General features: G+C 28.0%; 2 protein-coding genes across 3 annotated transcripts in view; both read right to left on the bottom strand.

The window, feature by feature from the left end:
* The window catches only part of LOC119603628 (titin homolog), a 178,665-nt gene that overhangs the window by 4,940 nt on the left and 155,152 nt on the right, over window positions 1-18,573 (bottom strand). The window lies entirely within an intron of this gene.
* LOC119603627 (ras-related protein Rab-35-like) overlaps window positions 1-18,573 on the bottom strand; it is a 205,454-nt gene that overhangs the window by 142,562 nt on the left and 44,319 nt on the right. The window contains exon 1 of one of the 2 annotated variants that reach the window (XM_037955727.1): window positions 1,589-1,963. The exons of the other annotated variant lie outside the window; for it this stretch is intronic. Coding sequence (XP_037811655.1) covers window positions 1,589-1,640 — 52 coding nt within the window. The 5' untranslated portion in view covers window positions 1,641-1,963. Of the gene's footprint in view, window positions 1-1,588; window positions 1,964-18,573 lie in introns of those variants that run through there. 2 annotated transcript variants of the gene reach the window in all.

The raw sequence follows: 18,573 nt of genomic DNA, 5'->3' as shown, positions 1-18,573 counted from the left end.
CTTAATATCGTCCTGGCTGTCGCATTAATGTCGGTATATACTTTAATCTCGTAATTTGTATAGTTGTGCCTGTAATCCTGTATATCCAATCAGAATGTAAAGCATTTTCCTAGCCTCGGACTTTCATATTCTGAGAAGCGAGAACCTTTCCTCAGCTTCACCCCTTAGGATATTTGTGGTTCTACCCATTGTTTCGTTAATTAAAGGTACATTCGTCAGGTTTGAAGCAAATATATTAGTTCTTTCGTTGTTGATTATTCCCGAGTGATTTGCTCTCCATCAAATAGTAAACTAACATCTGGAAGAGTATTCTATTAAGGCTCTCTTATTTTCATTTTCGGTCTTAATATCGTCCTCGCTGTCGCATTAATGTCGGTATATAATTTAATCTCTGCTGGTGTTATATTTATTCCAATCCAGTTCACACGTTCCGTAATTGCACGGACTTCTGCTTGGAAACTAGTATTGTCATTAGGTAGACGTTTTGTCTCTATGTTTAGAGCCAACCGGTGAGCGAAGGATTCCTGCGATATTCAATACAGGATCAGGGCTTCAAAGTCTTTCAATATGACCAGTATACGTTGATGAAGATATCATCAGTGAATCACCAAATTGTATATTTGTCAGCACTTTAATGACTCCCATCATAAGGTTCAAGGTGATTTTGACACATCGAAAACTTTTCTGGGCTTTTCCCGAACTAATGAAAAGAAAACATTAAATAGAAAGTTTTCTAGATGATTCAGTTCTAGATACACTATGGAGTTTTGAATACAACAAGTGTAAACTTCTAGTCGACAACCAATCCTAGATCAACTACGTCGTAGTATTGCGGAATTAATAAATAACTTAAATATTACGTAACTGATGTCAGCTGTTTCTATTCTTAATACGTCGAAATTATGAGTAATATAAATTTTAAACAATTTTGGGCTATTTCCCTCTATATTATTGAATTGAAAAAAAGACAAACTGACTAATTTTTATAGGTATGCAAAATAATTTCCACGAACTCAAACTGAGTGGATATTGATGAATATAAGTTTTCAAAATTATTTCACAACTTTGGAAAATGTCTATGGATGGAGTTAGTTAAGTACTTTTTTTGGATTTTTCAAAAAAAGTACTTTGTGTAAAAATTTTTACAACAGCTTAAACATACATTTTGTAAAAAGTACTTTCTAAAGCAATTCAAATTGTATGTAAATTTATAAAAAGAACTTTTTAGTACAATTCAAATTAACCTTTGTAAAAACTACTTTTCACAACAATTTGTTAAAAAAGGAATTATAAGGAATTTTGTAACATAAAACTCTAATTGTTCAAATTAAACATACTTAAATTTTACAGACTTTTTTTAGTACAAAAAGTACTTTTTTCGATACCGTTAAACCACCACTTTAAACTAAATCAATTCCTTAAACATGCTTGCGTTCTATTTTTTTAACTAAATAATTTATGGCGTGATTTTTAGGTTATGTAAAAACAAAACAATATAAATTTAAGATCATTTCGCAAAATAAATTAATATTTCCAACACGTGTATGCAAAAAACAGCAAAACAATAATAACAATAAAAAAAACTTACCATCTTTGGTGTCAACACTAGCACGACGAGGCTGTTGCTTTTCCCTGACCATTTGGAAAACATTAATTTTTTAAAAACACAAATTATATTTACTTTAAAATAATTAGCAATTTTTAACAAAAGAACACACCACTTTAGGCAAAAAAATTAAACAATTTTGCCAAATTTTTGCAGGAAAAAAACTAAAAACAAAATTATTCTTTAATGTTTTTTAGCAAATTTTATTAAATAAACACAAACTTCACATAAACGCGCTACGCAAAAAAGCGAAAAAAAACTGAATGAAAGAAATTTGTAAAAAAATAAACAACAAACTGAAAATTTCTATATGGAATAATACCCACGAAACTACACACTTTCAATGGAAACACAATGAATGGTAACAACCAAACACTTGAAGCGCCACTAACAGAAAAAAATAAAAATATTAAAATTATAAAAAAATATCCACTGAAAAACAACAACAACAACAATACTAAATATTACTCAAATGTACTAAACGTACATACGTTAAAAAAAACCGAACAGTAAACGAAATAAATAAAAAAACAGAAAATAAAAAAACTAAACAACAAAACTACAGGGGAGAATCGTGTGTAATATATATAGAATAAAACAACAAACATAAGAAAATGTCAATAATATAGGAAAAAAAAAAGTATAAAAATTTTTGCAAAGTTTTGTGTAATTAAAATGATATAAATAAAGGGAAAGAGTAAAGAGTAAAAGAGACAAGAGACAAGAGAGCAATTACAAAAATAACATGAGAGAGAGTGAGTAGTTTTGTAAACAAAACAAACTGCTAAAAGATAGAGTATAAACGACAAAATTGAGCATATCATTCTCGAAACTCTGAGAAATGACGAAATTTATTATAATCACACGATGTTTATTACAAACACCACACGATGTTTGACTTCGTTGTTATGTTTAGTGTTTTCGCATTGGAACGACTGGTGACGATGTTAACAAATGTTTTTGATTGGTGAACGAGTAATGTTAACGATTTGTTTCGTATTTTATGAGTAGTGTTATGAAGAGCATAAGTTAGTGGTGAATGTTTTGTTTTTATCACTAAAGAGTAGAGCGTGTGAGTGTTGAGTACAAATTTTAAAAAGTTGTATTCGGATTTGACTAAACTTAGTAGTTGGGCTTTGGTTGTTTTTTGCGTATTTTTTAAAGTGAACACCGTTTTTTCCTCTCTATTTTTAATTTTAGTAATTTTGTGTTATTTTCACTACAGAAAGAAAAATATTAAAAATAACGTCGCAATTTTTCTGGGCAAATGTAATTGTGACGATTTTTTTTGGAAGATTTGCAAGTGGATTTAAGCGGTTTTAAAAGAAATGAATGTTTATTTCAACTAACTAACTAACTAACTAACTAACTAACTAACTAACTAACTAACTAACTAACTAACTAACTAACTAACTAACTAACTAACTAACTAACTAACTAACTAACTAACTACTAACTAACTAACTAACTAACTAACTAACTAACTAACTAACTAACTAACTAACTAACTAACTAACTAACTAACTAACTAACTAACTAACTAACTAACTAACTAACTACTAACTAACTAACTAACTAACTAACTACTAACTAACTAACTAACTAACTAACTAACTAACTAACTAACTAACTAACTAACTAACTAACTAACTAACTAACTAACTAACTAACTAACTAACTAACTAACTAACTAACTAACTAACTAACTAACTAACTAACTAACTAACTAACTAACTAACTAACTAACTAACTAACTAACTAACTAACTAACTAACTAACTAACTAACTAACTAACTAACTAACTAACTAACTAACTAACTACTAACTAACTAACTAACTAACTAACTACTAACTAACTAACTAACTAACTAACTAACTAACTAACTAACTAACTAACTAACTAACTAACTAACTAACTAACTAACTACTAACTAACTAACTAACTAACTAACTACTAACTAACTAACTAACTAACTAACTAACTAACTACTAACTAACTAACTAACTAACTAACTAACTAACTAACTAACTAACTAACTAACTAACTAACTAACTAACTAACTAACTAACTAACTAACTAACTAACTAACTAACTAACTAACTAACTAACTAACTAACTAACTAACTAACTAACTAACTAACTAACTAACTAACTAACTAACTAACTAACTAACTAACTAACTAACTACTAACTAACTAACTAACTAACTAACTAACTAACTAACTAACTAACTAACTAACTAACTAACTAACTAACTAACTAACTAACTAACTAACTAACTAACTAACTAACTAACTAACTAACTAACTAACTAACTAACTAACTAACTAACTAACTAACTAACTAACTAACTAACTAACTAACTAACTAACTAACTAACTAACTAACTAACTAACTAACTAACTAACTAACTAACTAACTAACTAACTAACTAACTAACTAACTAACTAACTAACTAACTAACTAACTAACTAACTAACTAACTAACTAACTAACTAACTAACTAACTAACTAACTAACTAACTAACTAACTAACTAACTAACTAACTAACTAACTAACTAACTAACTAACTAACTAACTAACTAACTAACTAACTAACTAACTAACTAACTAACTAACTAACTAACTAACTAACTAACTAACTAACTAACTAACTAACTAACTAACTAACTAACTAACTAACTAACTAACTAACTAACTAACTAACTAACTAACTAACTAACTAACTAACTAACTAACTAACTAACTAACTAACTAACTAACTAACTAACTAACTAACTAACTAACTAACTAACTAACTAACTAACTAACTAACTAACTAACTAACTAACTAACTAACTAACTAACTAACTAACTAACTAACTAACTAACTAACTAACTAACTAACTAACTAACTAACTAACTAACTAACTACTAACTAACTAACTAACTAACTAACTAACTAACTACTAACTAACTAACTAACTAACTAACTAACTAACTAACTAACTAACTAACTAACTAACTAACTAACTAACTAACTAACTAACTAACTAACTAACTAACTAACTAACTACTAACTAACTAACTAACTAACTAACTAACTAACTAACTAACTAACTAACTAACTAACTAACTAACTAACTAACTAACTAACTAACTAACTAACTAACTAACTAACTAACTAACTAACTAACTAACTAACTAACTAACTAACTAACTAGCTAACTAACTAACTAACTAACTACTAACTAACTAACTAACTAACTAACTAACTAACTACTACCTACCTAACTAAGTAACTAACTAACTACCTAACTAACTAACTAACTAACTAACTAACTAACTAACTAACTAACTAACTAACTAACTAACTAACTAACTAACTAACTAACTAACTAACTAACTAACTAACTAACTAACTAACTAACTAACTAACTAACTAACTAACTAACTAACTAACTAACTAACTAACTAACTAACTAACTAACTAACTAACTAACTAACTAACTAACTAACTAACTAACTAACTAACTAACTAACTAACTAACTAACTAACTAACTAACTAACTAACTAACTAACTAACTAACTAACTAACTAACTAAATAACTAACTACTAACTAACTAGAGACATTGTGCGATATTTTAGACAACGTAGTGCTTAAATCATAAATCGACCATACTTTTTGTATTTTTGAACTATTTTCTTCAGAACTTTCAACCTTCATTTGCAAAATCGACTCTTCGACTTTTATCTTGCAAGGTAAAATAGTCGACTTTGTTAAGATCCAAGTGTCGACTTCGACTTTTGCCAACAAAGAGAGGAATACCCTCTTATTTAAATTATTAATAAAATTATAACCATTATTGAATTGATTATTTCGGTCTTAGATTGATTTTATTATAATGTACATTTGTAACAATAACTATGTCCGTCTGTAACAAAAAAAAATCGGATTTTAATTATTTTTTGTACCGATCTTTTCCATGTTTTAACTTTTTGGACATTTAGTCTTTTTTTAAATTTTTTCTCACGTTTTTCACGTTTTCCTACAAGGTAGTTGACTTGCCGACTTTTTTGAACTTTTTTGTCTTTTGGACTTTTTTAGACCTTTTGTCGAAAGTCGGCTTATAGAAACCAATTTGTTGTTTTTAGAGCTATACAGACCCTATTTAAAAAGACGTACTTTTTTATAAATTTGTTTGATTCCTTAGCCAGTTTTTACGAAAAGCAAGACGATGACTACTGAGGAATATATAAAACTATCACAAAATCCAGCAGGCATCGTTAATTATCAGGTGATTAAGAATCTGACTATTCTGACTATAAATTTTCAGTTCTTTAATAATGATTCTTTTATAAACCTGTAACATGTGGGTTATAAATTACAATTTTCCACTTGTTACACTTTCACACCTTCTCAGCTTTCACATTTTATAGGCTCAACTACCATTGTTGGCTCCCTAAAAAGTATTTAATCATGTCTTTTCCATTTCATCAACATCGTTACTAATAAAATCTATTTTAAATAATAGAAAAATTCCCATTTAAATTTTATTACATCATAAATTATCGGTTCAAAATATTTACTATTTTTCTTTTGTTTTCAGTTTTATTTTTTTTATTTGTTCCACCGATTTTTTCTAATCTTATCAACTGGGTTGGTTGGCTAAAGACAATCGGTTTTTTCTTTACTTTTATTGTTGAAATTTTTTTTAATAACAAACTAATACCAGAACTGTCAATTTAAAATTGTTGTATTATTTTGTGTTTTGGGCCAAAGTGTCATAAATTATTATATGTGTCAGCAAATTTCTTTTATTTTTTTTTTTTATTTTGATTACTATTTGATTTGATTAAATTATAGAAAATTGAACGACGACACTTTAAGTGGCAACAACTGAGAACTATGTTAAGAGTAAACAATTTTGAGGAAGAGGGGGATAAAAATTCTAAGAAATAGAACCTAACAACTTAGTTGTAAAGTAATAACAGACGTTGTTGACAAATATTGATTACTAGAGGTTTTTTGTTTTTGTTGTTGTTCTTGTTTTATTGCTGGTCATATAATAAGTTAATAATAATTTAATTATTATTTATTTAGGTTTTAGTTTTGTAAATAAATAATCATATTTAACTAGAGTAATGTTTGTAGACGATGACAATTAACGTTTGTTGTAATAAAAAAAAGAAAACAACAAGTATGTGAGAGATTTCAAGTGCATATAATTTATAAACAAATAATTAGAAATATATATTGTCTAAAAGACTGACTCACTAATTAATTATTAATTTACAAGAGAGATTATAAATACATCAAATAAAAACGACTTGAGTTCGCCATTAACTCTACCGAGCGTCGCCCCGGGTGGGGAATATGAGGATATCCCCAAAATCTCAAAACAACTATGAAAAGTAAATATGTAAATATTAAAGTTACGGTGCTCACCAGTCATTAGTGGTATTCATCCTGCAATCGTGAATTAAAGACTAGTACGGAATTCAAGGAGTAAAGACCATTGGAAAACATAATGAAACTGAAGGATGTACTCGGAGAGAACACTGAACAACATAAGCCTTTAACTATAGGTTAGGGTTCCGGCTCAGAGTCCTCAGATAATAATAGCAACATCATCATACCAAATCACAAAAAGGATGAACTACACAGAGGGAAAAGAAATATACACGGCTGGTACCAAATTGACACCAAAGAGTTTATAATTTTTAAATACACAACGACAACGCTATGTAAATCGATTTTTTGGGTGAAAACATAAAAGTGCGCTTTTCTCGAAAACTATAAGAGATACAGCAAAAACAAGTGAAATCTGTGATCACTTTTATTTCTCACTAAAAATCGATTTTTTGAGTGAAAACATAAGAGTGCGTTTTTCTCGAAAACTATAAGATATACAGCAAAAACAAGTGAAATCTGTAATCACTTTTATTTCCCACTGAAAATCGATTTTTTGAGTGAAAACATAAAAGTCCCTTTTTCTCGAAAGCTATAAGAGATACAGCAAAAACAAGTAAAACCCGTGATCACTTTTATTTCCCACTGAAATTAAATTTTTTGAGTTAAAACATAAAAATACGTTTTTCTCGAAACTAACTAACTAACTAACTAACTAACTAACTACTAACTAACTAACTAACTAACTAACTAACTAACTAACTAACTAACTAACTAACTAACTAACTAACTAACTAACTAACTAACTAACTAACTACTAACTAACTAACTAACTAACTAACTAACTAACTAACTAACTAACTAACTAACTAACTACTAACTAACTAACTAACTAACTAACTAACTAACTACTAACTAACTAACTAACTAACTACTACTAACTAACTAACTAACTAACTAACTAACTAACTAACTAACTAACTAACTAACTAACTACTAACTAACTAACTAACTAACTAACTAACTAACTAACTAACTAACTAACTAACTAACTAACTAACTAACTAACTAACTAACTACTAACTAACTAACTAACTACTAACTAACTAACTAACTAACTAACTAACTAACTACTAACTAACTAACTAACTAACTAACTACTAACTAACTAACTAACTAACTAACTAACTAACTAACTAACTAACTAACTAACTAACTAACTAACTAACTAACTACTAACTAACTAACTAACTACTAACTAACTAACTAACTAACTACTAACTAACTAACTAACTAACTAACTAACTAACTAACTAACTACTAACTAACTAACTAACTAACTAACTAACTAACTAACTACTAACTAAACTACTAACTAACTAACTACTAACTACTAACTAACTAACTAACTAACTAACTAACTATAACTACCTAACTAACTAACTAACTAACTAACTAACTAACTAACTAACTAACTAAGACTAACTAACTAACTAACTAACTAACTACTACTAACTACTAACTAACTAACTAACTAAGAACTAACTACTACTAACTAACTAACTAACTAACTACTAACTAACTAACTAACTAACTAACTAACTAACTACTAACTAACTAACTACCTAACTACTAACTAACTACTAACTAACTACTAACTAACTAACTAACTAACTACTAACTAACTAACTAACTAACTAACTACTAACTAACTAAACTAACTAACTAACTAACTAACTAACTAACTAACTAACTAACTAACTAACTAACTAACTAACTAACTAACTAACTACTAACTAACTAACTAACTAACTAACTAACTAACTAACTAACTACTAACTAACTAACTAACTAACTAACTAACTAACTAACTACCTACCTACCTAACTACCTACCTAACTAACTACACTACCTAACTAACTAACTAACTAACTAACTAACTAACTAACTACTAACTAACTAACTACTAACTAACTAACTAACTAACTAACTAACTAACTAACTAACTAACTAACTAACTAACTAACTAACTAACTAACTAACTAACTAACTAACTAACTAACTAACTAACTAACTAACTAACTAACTACCTAACTAACTAACTAACTAACTAACTAACTAACTAACTAACTACTAACTAACTAACTAACTAACTAACTAACTAACTAACTAACTAACTAAATAACTAACTAACTAACTAACTAGAGACATTGTGCGATATTTTAGACAACGTAGTGCTTAAATCATAAATCGACCATACTTTTTGTATTTTTGAACTATTTTCTTCAGAACTTTCAACCTTCATTTGCAAAATCGACTCTTCGACTTTTATCTTGCAAGGTAAAATAGTCGACTTTGTTAAGATCCAAGTGTCGACTTCGACTTTTGCCAACAAAGAGAGGAATACCCTCTTATTTAAATTATTAATAAAATTATAACCATTATTGAATTGATTATTTCGGTCTTAGATTGATTTTATTATAATGTACATTTGTAACAATAACTATGTCCGTCTGTAACAAAAAAAAATCGGATTTTAATTATTTTTTGTACCGATCTTTTCCATGTTTTAACTTTTTGGACATTTAGTCTTTTTTTAAATTTTTTCTCACGTTTTTCACGTTTTCCTACAAGGTAGTTGACTTGCCGACTTTTTTGAACTTTTTTGTCTTTTGGACTTTTTTAGACCTTTTGTCGAAAGTCGGCTTATAGAAACCAATTTGTTGTTTTTAGAGCTATACAGACCCTATTTAAAAAGACGTACTTTTTTATAAATTTGTTTGATTCCTTAGCCAGTTTTTACGAAAAAGCAAGACGATGACTACTGAGGAATATATAAAACTATCACAAAATCCAGCAGGCATCGTTAATTATCAGGTGATTAAGAATCTGACTATTCTGACTATAAATTTTCAGTTCTTTAATAATGATTCTTTTATAAACCTGTAACATGTGGGTTATAAATTACAATTTTCCACTTGTTACACTTTCACACCTTCTCAGCTTTCACATTTTATAGGCTCAACTACCATTGTTGGCTCCCTAAAAAGTATTTAATCATGTCTTTTCCATTTCATCAACATCGTTACTAATAAAATCTATTTTAAATAATAGAAAAATTCCCATTTAAATTTTATTACATCATAAATTATCGGTTCAAAATATTTACTATTTTTCTTTTGTTTTCAGTTTTATTTTTTTTATTTGTTCCAACCGATTTTTTCTAATCTTATCAACTGGGTTGGTTGGCTAAAGACAATCGGTTTTTTCTTTACTTTTATTGTTGAAATTTTTTTTAATAACAAACTAATACCAGAACTGTCAATTTAAAATTGTTGTATTATTTTGTGTTTTGGGCCAAAGTGTCATAAATTATTATATGTGTCAGCAAATTTCTTTTATTTTTTTTTTTATTTTGATTACTATTTGATTTGATTAAATTATAGAAAATTGAACGACGACACTTTAAGTGGCAACAACTGAGAACTATGTTAAGAGTAAACAATTTTGAGGAAGAGGGGGATAAAAATTCTAAGAAATAGAACCTAACAACTTAGTTGTAAAGTAATAACAGACGTTGTTGACAAATATTGATTACTAGAGGTTTTTTTGTTTTTGTTGTTGTTCTTGTTTTATTGCTGGTCATATAATAAGTTAATAATAATTTAATTATTATTTATTTAGGTTTTAGTTTTGTAAATAAATAATCATATTTAACTAGAGTAATGTTTGTAGACGATGACAATTAACGTTTGTTGTAATAAAAAAAAGAAAACAACAAGTATGTGAGAGATTTCAAGTGCATATAATTTATAAACAAATAATTAGAAATATATATTGTCTAAAAGACTGACTCACTAATTAATTATTAATTTACAAGAGAGATTATAAATACATCAAATAAAAACGACTTGAGTTCGCCATTAACTCTACCGAGCGTCGCCCCGGGTGGGAATATGAGGATATCCCCAAAATCTCAAAACAACTATGAAAAGTAAATATGTAAATATTAAAGTTACGGTGCTCACCAGTCATTAGTGGTATTCATCCTGCAATCGTGAATTAAAGACTAGTACGGAATTCAAGGAGTAAAGACCATTGGAAAACATAATGAAACTGAAGGATGTACTCGGAGAGAACACTGAACAACATAAGCCTTTAACTATAGGTTAGGGTTCCGGCTCAGAGTCCTCAGATAATAATAGCAACATCATCATACCAAATCACAAAAAGGATGAACTACACAGAGGGAAAAGAAATATACACGGCTGGTACCAAATTGACACCAAAGAGTTTATAATTTTTAAATACACAACGACAACGCTATGTAAATCGATTTTTTGGGTGAAAACATATAAAAGTGCGGCTTTTCCTCGAACGAAACTATAAGAGATACAGCAAAAACAAGTGAAATCTGTGATCACTTTATTTCTCACTAAAATCGAGTTTTTGAGTGAAAACATAAGAGTGGCGTTTTTCTCGAAAACTATAAGATATACACAAAACAAGTGAAAATCTGTATCACTCACTTTTATTTCCCACTGAAAATCTCTTTTTTTTGAGTGAAAACAAAAAATCCCTTTTTTCCTCGAAAGCTATAAGAGATCAGGCAAAAACAAGTAAAAACCCGTGATCACTTTTATTTCAATTTCCCACTGAATTAAATTTTTGGAGTTTAAACATAAAAATACGTTTTTCCCCCCTCGAAACTAACTACTAACTAACTAACTAACTAACTACTACTAACTAACTAACTAACTAACTAACTAACTAACTAACTAAAACTAACTAACTAACTACTACCTAACTACTAACTACCTCTAACGACTAACTAACGAACTAACCTAACTTAACTAACTAACTAAACTAACTAACTAACTAACTAACTAACTAACTAACTAACTAACTAACTAACTAACTAACTAACTAACTAACTAACTAACTAACTAACTACTACTAACTAACTAACTACTAACTAACTAACTAACTACTAACTAACTAACTACTAACTAACTAACTAACTAACTACTAACTAACTAACTAACTAACTAACTAACTAACTAACTAACTAACTAACTAACTAACTAACTACTACTAACTAACTAACTACTAACTACTAACTAACTAACTAACTAACTAACTAACTAACTAACTAACTAACTAACTAACTAACTAACTAACTAACTAACTACTACTAACTAACTAACTAACTAACTAACTAACTAACTAACTAACTAACTAACTACTAACTAACTAACTAACTAACTAACTAACTAACTAACTAACTAACTAACTAACTAACTAACTAACTAACTAACTAACTAACTAACTAACTAACTACTAACTAACTAACTAACTAACTAACTAACTAACTAACTACTAACTAACTAACTAACTAACTAACTAACTAACTAACTAACTAACTAACTAACTAACTAACTACTAACTAACTAACTAACTACTAACTAACTAACTAACTAACTAACTAACTAACTAACTAACTAACTAACTAACTAACTAACTACTAACTAACTAACTAACTAACTAACTAACTAACTAACTAACTAACTAACTAACTAACTAACTAACTAACTAACTACCTAACTAACTAACTAACTAACTAACTAACTAACTACTAACTAACTAACTAACTACTAACTAACTAACTAACTACTAACTAACTAACTAACTAACTAACTAACTAACTAACTACTAACTAACTAACTACTACTAACTAACTAACTAACTAACTAACTAACTAACTAACTAACTAACTAACTAACTAACTAACTAACTAACTAACTAACTAACTAACTAACTAACTAACTAACTAACTAACTAACTAACTAACTAACTAACTAACTAACTAACTAACTAACTAACTAACTAACTACTAACTACTAACTAACTAACTACTAACTAACTAACTAACTAACTAACTAACTAACTAACTAACTACTAACTAAACGAACTACTAACTAACTAACTAAACCTAACCTAACTAACTAACTAACTCCTAACTAACTAACTAACTAACTCTAACCTAATAACTAACTAACTAACTTAACTACTAACTAACTAACTAACTAATAACTACATAACTAACTAACTAACTAACTACTAACTAAATAACTAATAACAACTAACTAACGAACTAGAGACATTGTGCGATATTTTAGACAACGTAGTGGCGAAAATCATAAATCGAACCATACTTTTTGTATTTTTGAACTGTTTCTTCAGAACTTTCAACCTTCATTTGCAAAATCGACTCTTCGACTTTATAATCTTGCAGGGTAAAATAGTCGACTTTGTTAAGATCCAAGTGTCGACTTCGACTTTTGCCAACAAAGAGAGGAATACCCTCTTATTTAAATTATTAATAAAATTATAACCATTATTGAATTGATTATTTCGGTCTTAGATTGATTTTATTATAATGTACATTTGTAACAATAACTATGTCCGTCTGTAACAAAAAAAAATCGGATTTTAATTATTTTTTGTACCGATCTTTTCCATGTTTTAACTTTTTGGACATTTAGTCTTTTTTTAAATTTTTTCTCACGTTTTTCACGTTTTCCTACAAGGTAGTTGACTTGCCGACTTTTTTGAACTTTTTTGTCTTTTGGACTTTTTTAGACCTTTTGTCGAAAGTCGGCTTATAGAAACCAATTTGTTGTTTTTAGAGCTATACAGACCCTATTTAAAAAGACGTACTTTTTTATAAATTTGTTTGATTCCTTAGCCAGTTTTTACGAAAAGCAAGACGATGACTACTGAGGAATATATAAAACTATCACAAAATCCAGCAGGCATCGTTAATTATCAGGTGATTAAGAATCTGACTATTCTGACTATAAATTTTCAGTTCTTTAATAATGATTCTTTTATAAACCTGTAACATGTGGGTTATAAATTACAATTTTCCACTTGTTACACTTTCACACCTTCTCAGCTTTCACATTTTATAGGCTCAACTACCATTGTTGGCTCCCTAAAAAGTATTTAATCATGTCTTTTCCATTTCATCAACATCGTTACTAATAAAATCTATTTTAAATAATAGAAAAATTCCCATTTAAATTTTATTACATCATAAATTATCGGTTCAAAATATTTACTATTTTTCTTTTGTTTTCAGTTTTATTTTTTTTATTTGTTCCACCGATTTTTTCTAATCTTATCAACTGGGTTGGTTGGCTAAAGACAATCGGTTTTTTCTTTACTTTTATTGTTGAAATTTTTTTTAATAACAAACTAATACCAGAACTGTCAATTTAAAATTGTTGTATTATTTTGTGTTTTGGGCCAAAGTGTCATAAATTATTATATGTGTCAGCAAATTTCTTTTATTTTTTTTTTTTATTTTGATTACTATTTGATTTGATTAAATTATAGAAAATTGAACGACGACACTTTAAGTGGCAACAACTGAGAACTATGTTAAGAGTAAACAATTTTGAGGAAGAGGGGGATAAAAATTCTAAGAAATAGAACCTAACAACTTAGTTGTAAAGTAATAACAGACGTTGTTGACAAATATTGATTACTAGAGGTTTTTTGTTTTTGTTGTTGTTCTTGTTTTATTGCTGGTCATATAATAAGTTAATAATAATTTAATTATTATTTATTTAGGTTTTAGTTTTGTAAATAAATAATCATATTTAACTAGAGTAATGTTTGTAGACGATGACAATTAACGTTTGTTGTAATAAAAAAAGAAAACAACAAGTATGTGAGAGATTTCAAGTGCATATAATTTATAAACAAATAATTAGAAATATATATTGTCTAAAAGACTGACTCACTAATTAATTATTAATTTACAAGAGAGATTATAAATACATCAAATAAAAACGACTTGAGTTCGCCATTAACTCTACCGAGCGTCGCCCCGGGTGGGGAATATGAGGATATCCCCAAAATCTCAAAACAACTATGAAAAGTAAATATGTAAATATTAAAGTTACGGTGCTCACCAGTCATTAGTGGTATTCATCCTGCAATCGTGAATTAAAGACTAGTACGGAATTCAAGGAGTAAAGACCATTGGAAAACATAATGAAACTGAAGGATGTACTCGGAGAGAACACTGAACAACATAAGCCTTTAACTATAGGTTAGGGTTCCGGCTCAGAGTCCTCAGATAATAATAGCAACATCATCATACCAAATCACAAAAAGGATGAACTACACAGAGGGAAAAGAAATATACACGGCTGGTACCAAATTGACACCAAAGAGTTTATAATTTTTAAATACACAACGACAACGCTATGTAAATCGATTTTTTGGGTGAAAACATAAAAGTGCGCTTTTCTCGAAAACTATAAGAGATACAGCAAAAACAAGTGAAATCTGTGATCACTTTTTATTTCTCACTAAAAATCGATTTTTTGAGTGAAAACATAGAGTGCGTTTTTCTCGAAAACTATAAGATATACAGCAAAAACAAGTGAAATCTGTAATCACTTTTATTTCCCCACTGAAAATCGTTTTTTGAGTGAAAACATAAAGTCCCTTTTCTCGAACTATAAGAGATACAGCAAAAACAAGTAAAACCCGTGTCACTTTATTTCCCACTGAAATTAAATTTTTTGAGTTAAAACATAAAAATACGTGTTTCTTCGAAACTCTAACTAACTAACTAACTAACTAACTACCTAACTAACTAACTAACTAAACAACTAACTAACTACTAACTAACTAAACTAACTAACTAACTAACGAACTTAACTAACTAAAACTAACTAACACTAACTAACTAACTAGCTCACTAACTAACTAACTAACAACTAACTAACTAACTAACGAACTAACTAACTAACGAACTCAACTAACTACTAACTAACTAACTAACTAACTACTAACTAACTAACTAACTAACTAACTACTAACTAACTAACTAACTAACTAACTAACTAACTAACTAACTACTAACTACTAACTAACTAACTAACTAACTAACTAACTAACTAACTAACTAGCTAACTAACTAACTACTAACTAACTAACTACCTACTAACTAACTAACTAACTAACTAACTAACTAACTAACTAACTAACTAACTAACTAACTAACTAACTAACTAACTAACTACTAACTAACTAACTACTAACTAACTAACTAACTAACTAACTAACTAACTAACTAACTACCTAACTAACTAACTACTAACTAACTAACTAACTAACTACTAACTAACTAACTAACTAACTAACTAACTAACTAACTAACTAACTACTAACTAACTAACTAACTAACTAACTAACTACTATACTAACTAACTAACTAACAACTAACTAACTAACTAACTAACTACTAACTAACTAACTACTACTAACTAACTAACTAACTACTACTAACTAACTAACTAACTAACTAACTAACTAACTAACTAACTAACTACTAACTAACTACCTACTAACTAACTAACTAACTAACTAACTAACTAACTAACTAACTAACTAACTAACTACTACTACTAACTAACTAACTAACTACTAACTAACTAACTAACTAACTAACTAACTAACTACTACCTAACTAACTAACTAACTACTAACTAACTAACTAACTACTAACTAACTAACTACCTACCTACCTAACTAACTAACTAACAACTAACTAACTAACTACCTACTAACTACTAACTAACTAACTAACTAACTACCTAACTAACTAACTACTAACTAACTAACTAACTAACTAACTAACTAACTAACTACTAACTAACTAACTAACTAGCTAACTAACTAACTAACTAACTAGCTAACTAACTAACTAACTACTAACTAACTAACTAACTACCTACCTACCTAACTAAGTAACTAACTAACTACCTAACTAACTAACTACTAACTACTAACTAACTAACTAACTAACTAACTAACTACTAACTAACTAACTACTACTAACTAACTACTAACTAACTAACTAACTAACTAACTAACTAACTAACTAACTAACTAACTAACTAACTAACTAACTACTAACTAACTAACTAACTAACTAACTAACTAACTAACTACCTAACTACTAACTAACTAACTAACTAACTAACTAACTAACTAACTAACTAACTACTAACTAACTCCTAACTAACTAACTAACTAACTAACTAACTAACTAACTAACTAACTAACTAACTAAATAACTAACTAACTAACTAGAGACATTGTGCGATATTTTAGACAACGTAGTGCTTAAATCATAAATCGACCATACTTTTTGTATTTTTGAACTATTTTCTTCAGAACTTTCAACCTTCATTTGCAAAATCGACTCTTCGACTTTTATCTTGCAAGGTAAAATAGTCGACTTTGTTAAGATCCAAGTGTCGACTTCGACTTTTGCCAACAAAGAGAGGAATACCCTCTTATTTAAATTATTAATAAAATTATAACCATTATTGAATTGATTATTTCGGTCTTAGATTGATTTTATTATAATGTACATTTGTAACAATAACTATGTCCGTCTGTAACAAAAAAAAATCGGATTTTAATTATTTTTTGTACCGATCTTTTCCATGTTTTAACTTTTTGGACATTTAGTCTTTTTTTAAATTTTTTCTCACGTTTTTCACGTTTTCCTACAAGGTAGTTGACTTGCCGACTTTTTTGAACTTTTTTGTCTTTTGGACTTTTTTAGACCTTTTGTCGAAAGTCGGCTTATAGAAACCAATTTGTTGTTTTTAGAGCTATACAGACCCTATTTAAAAAGACGTACTTTTTTATAAATTTGTTTGATTCCTTAGCCAGTTTTTACGAAAAGCAAGACGATGACTACTGAGGAATATATAAAACTATCACAAAATCCAGCAGGCATCGTTAATTATCAGGTGATTAAGAATCTGACTATTCTGACTATAAATTTTCAGTTCTTTAATAATGATTCTTTTATAAACCTGTAACATGTGGGTTATAAATTACAATTTTCCACTTGTTACACTTTCACACCTTCTCAGCTTTCACATTTTATAGGCTCAACTACCATTGTTGGCTCCCTAAAAAGTATTTAATCATGTCTTTTCCATTTCATCAACATCGTTACTAATAAAATCTATTTTAAATAATAGAAAAATTCCCATTTAAATTTTATTACATCATAAATTATCGGTTCAAAATATTTACTATTTTTCTTTTGTTTTCAGTTTTATTTTTTTTATTTGTTCCACCGATTTTTTCTAATCTTATCAACTGGGTTGGTTGGCTAAAGACAATCGGTTTTTTCTTTACTTTTATTGTTGAAATTTTTTTTAATAACAAACTAATACCAGAACTGTCAATTTAAAATTGTTGTATTATTTTGTGTTTTGGGCCAAAGTGTCATAAATTATTATATGTGTCAGCAAATTTCTTTTATTTTTTTTTTTTATTTTGATTACTATTTGATTTGATTAAATTATAGAAAATTGAACGACGACACTTTAAGTGGCAACAACTGAGAACTATGTTAAGAGTAAACAATTTTGAGGAAGAGGGGGATAAAAATTCTAAGAAATAGAACCTAACAACTTAGTTGTAAAGTAATAACAGACGTTGTTGACAAATATTGATTACTAG

This window comes from Lucilia sericata, unplaced genomic scaffold (assembly GCF_015586225.1).
Source record: "Lucilia sericata isolate MDLA Ls3-8-SP2 unplaced genomic scaffold, ASM1558622v1 Contig000318F_arrow, whole genome shotgun sequence".
NCBI lineage: Eukaryota > Metazoa > Arthropoda > Insecta > Diptera > Calliphoridae > Lucilia > Lucilia sericata.
This window is presented reverse-complemented; position numbering and strand designations above follow the sequence as displayed.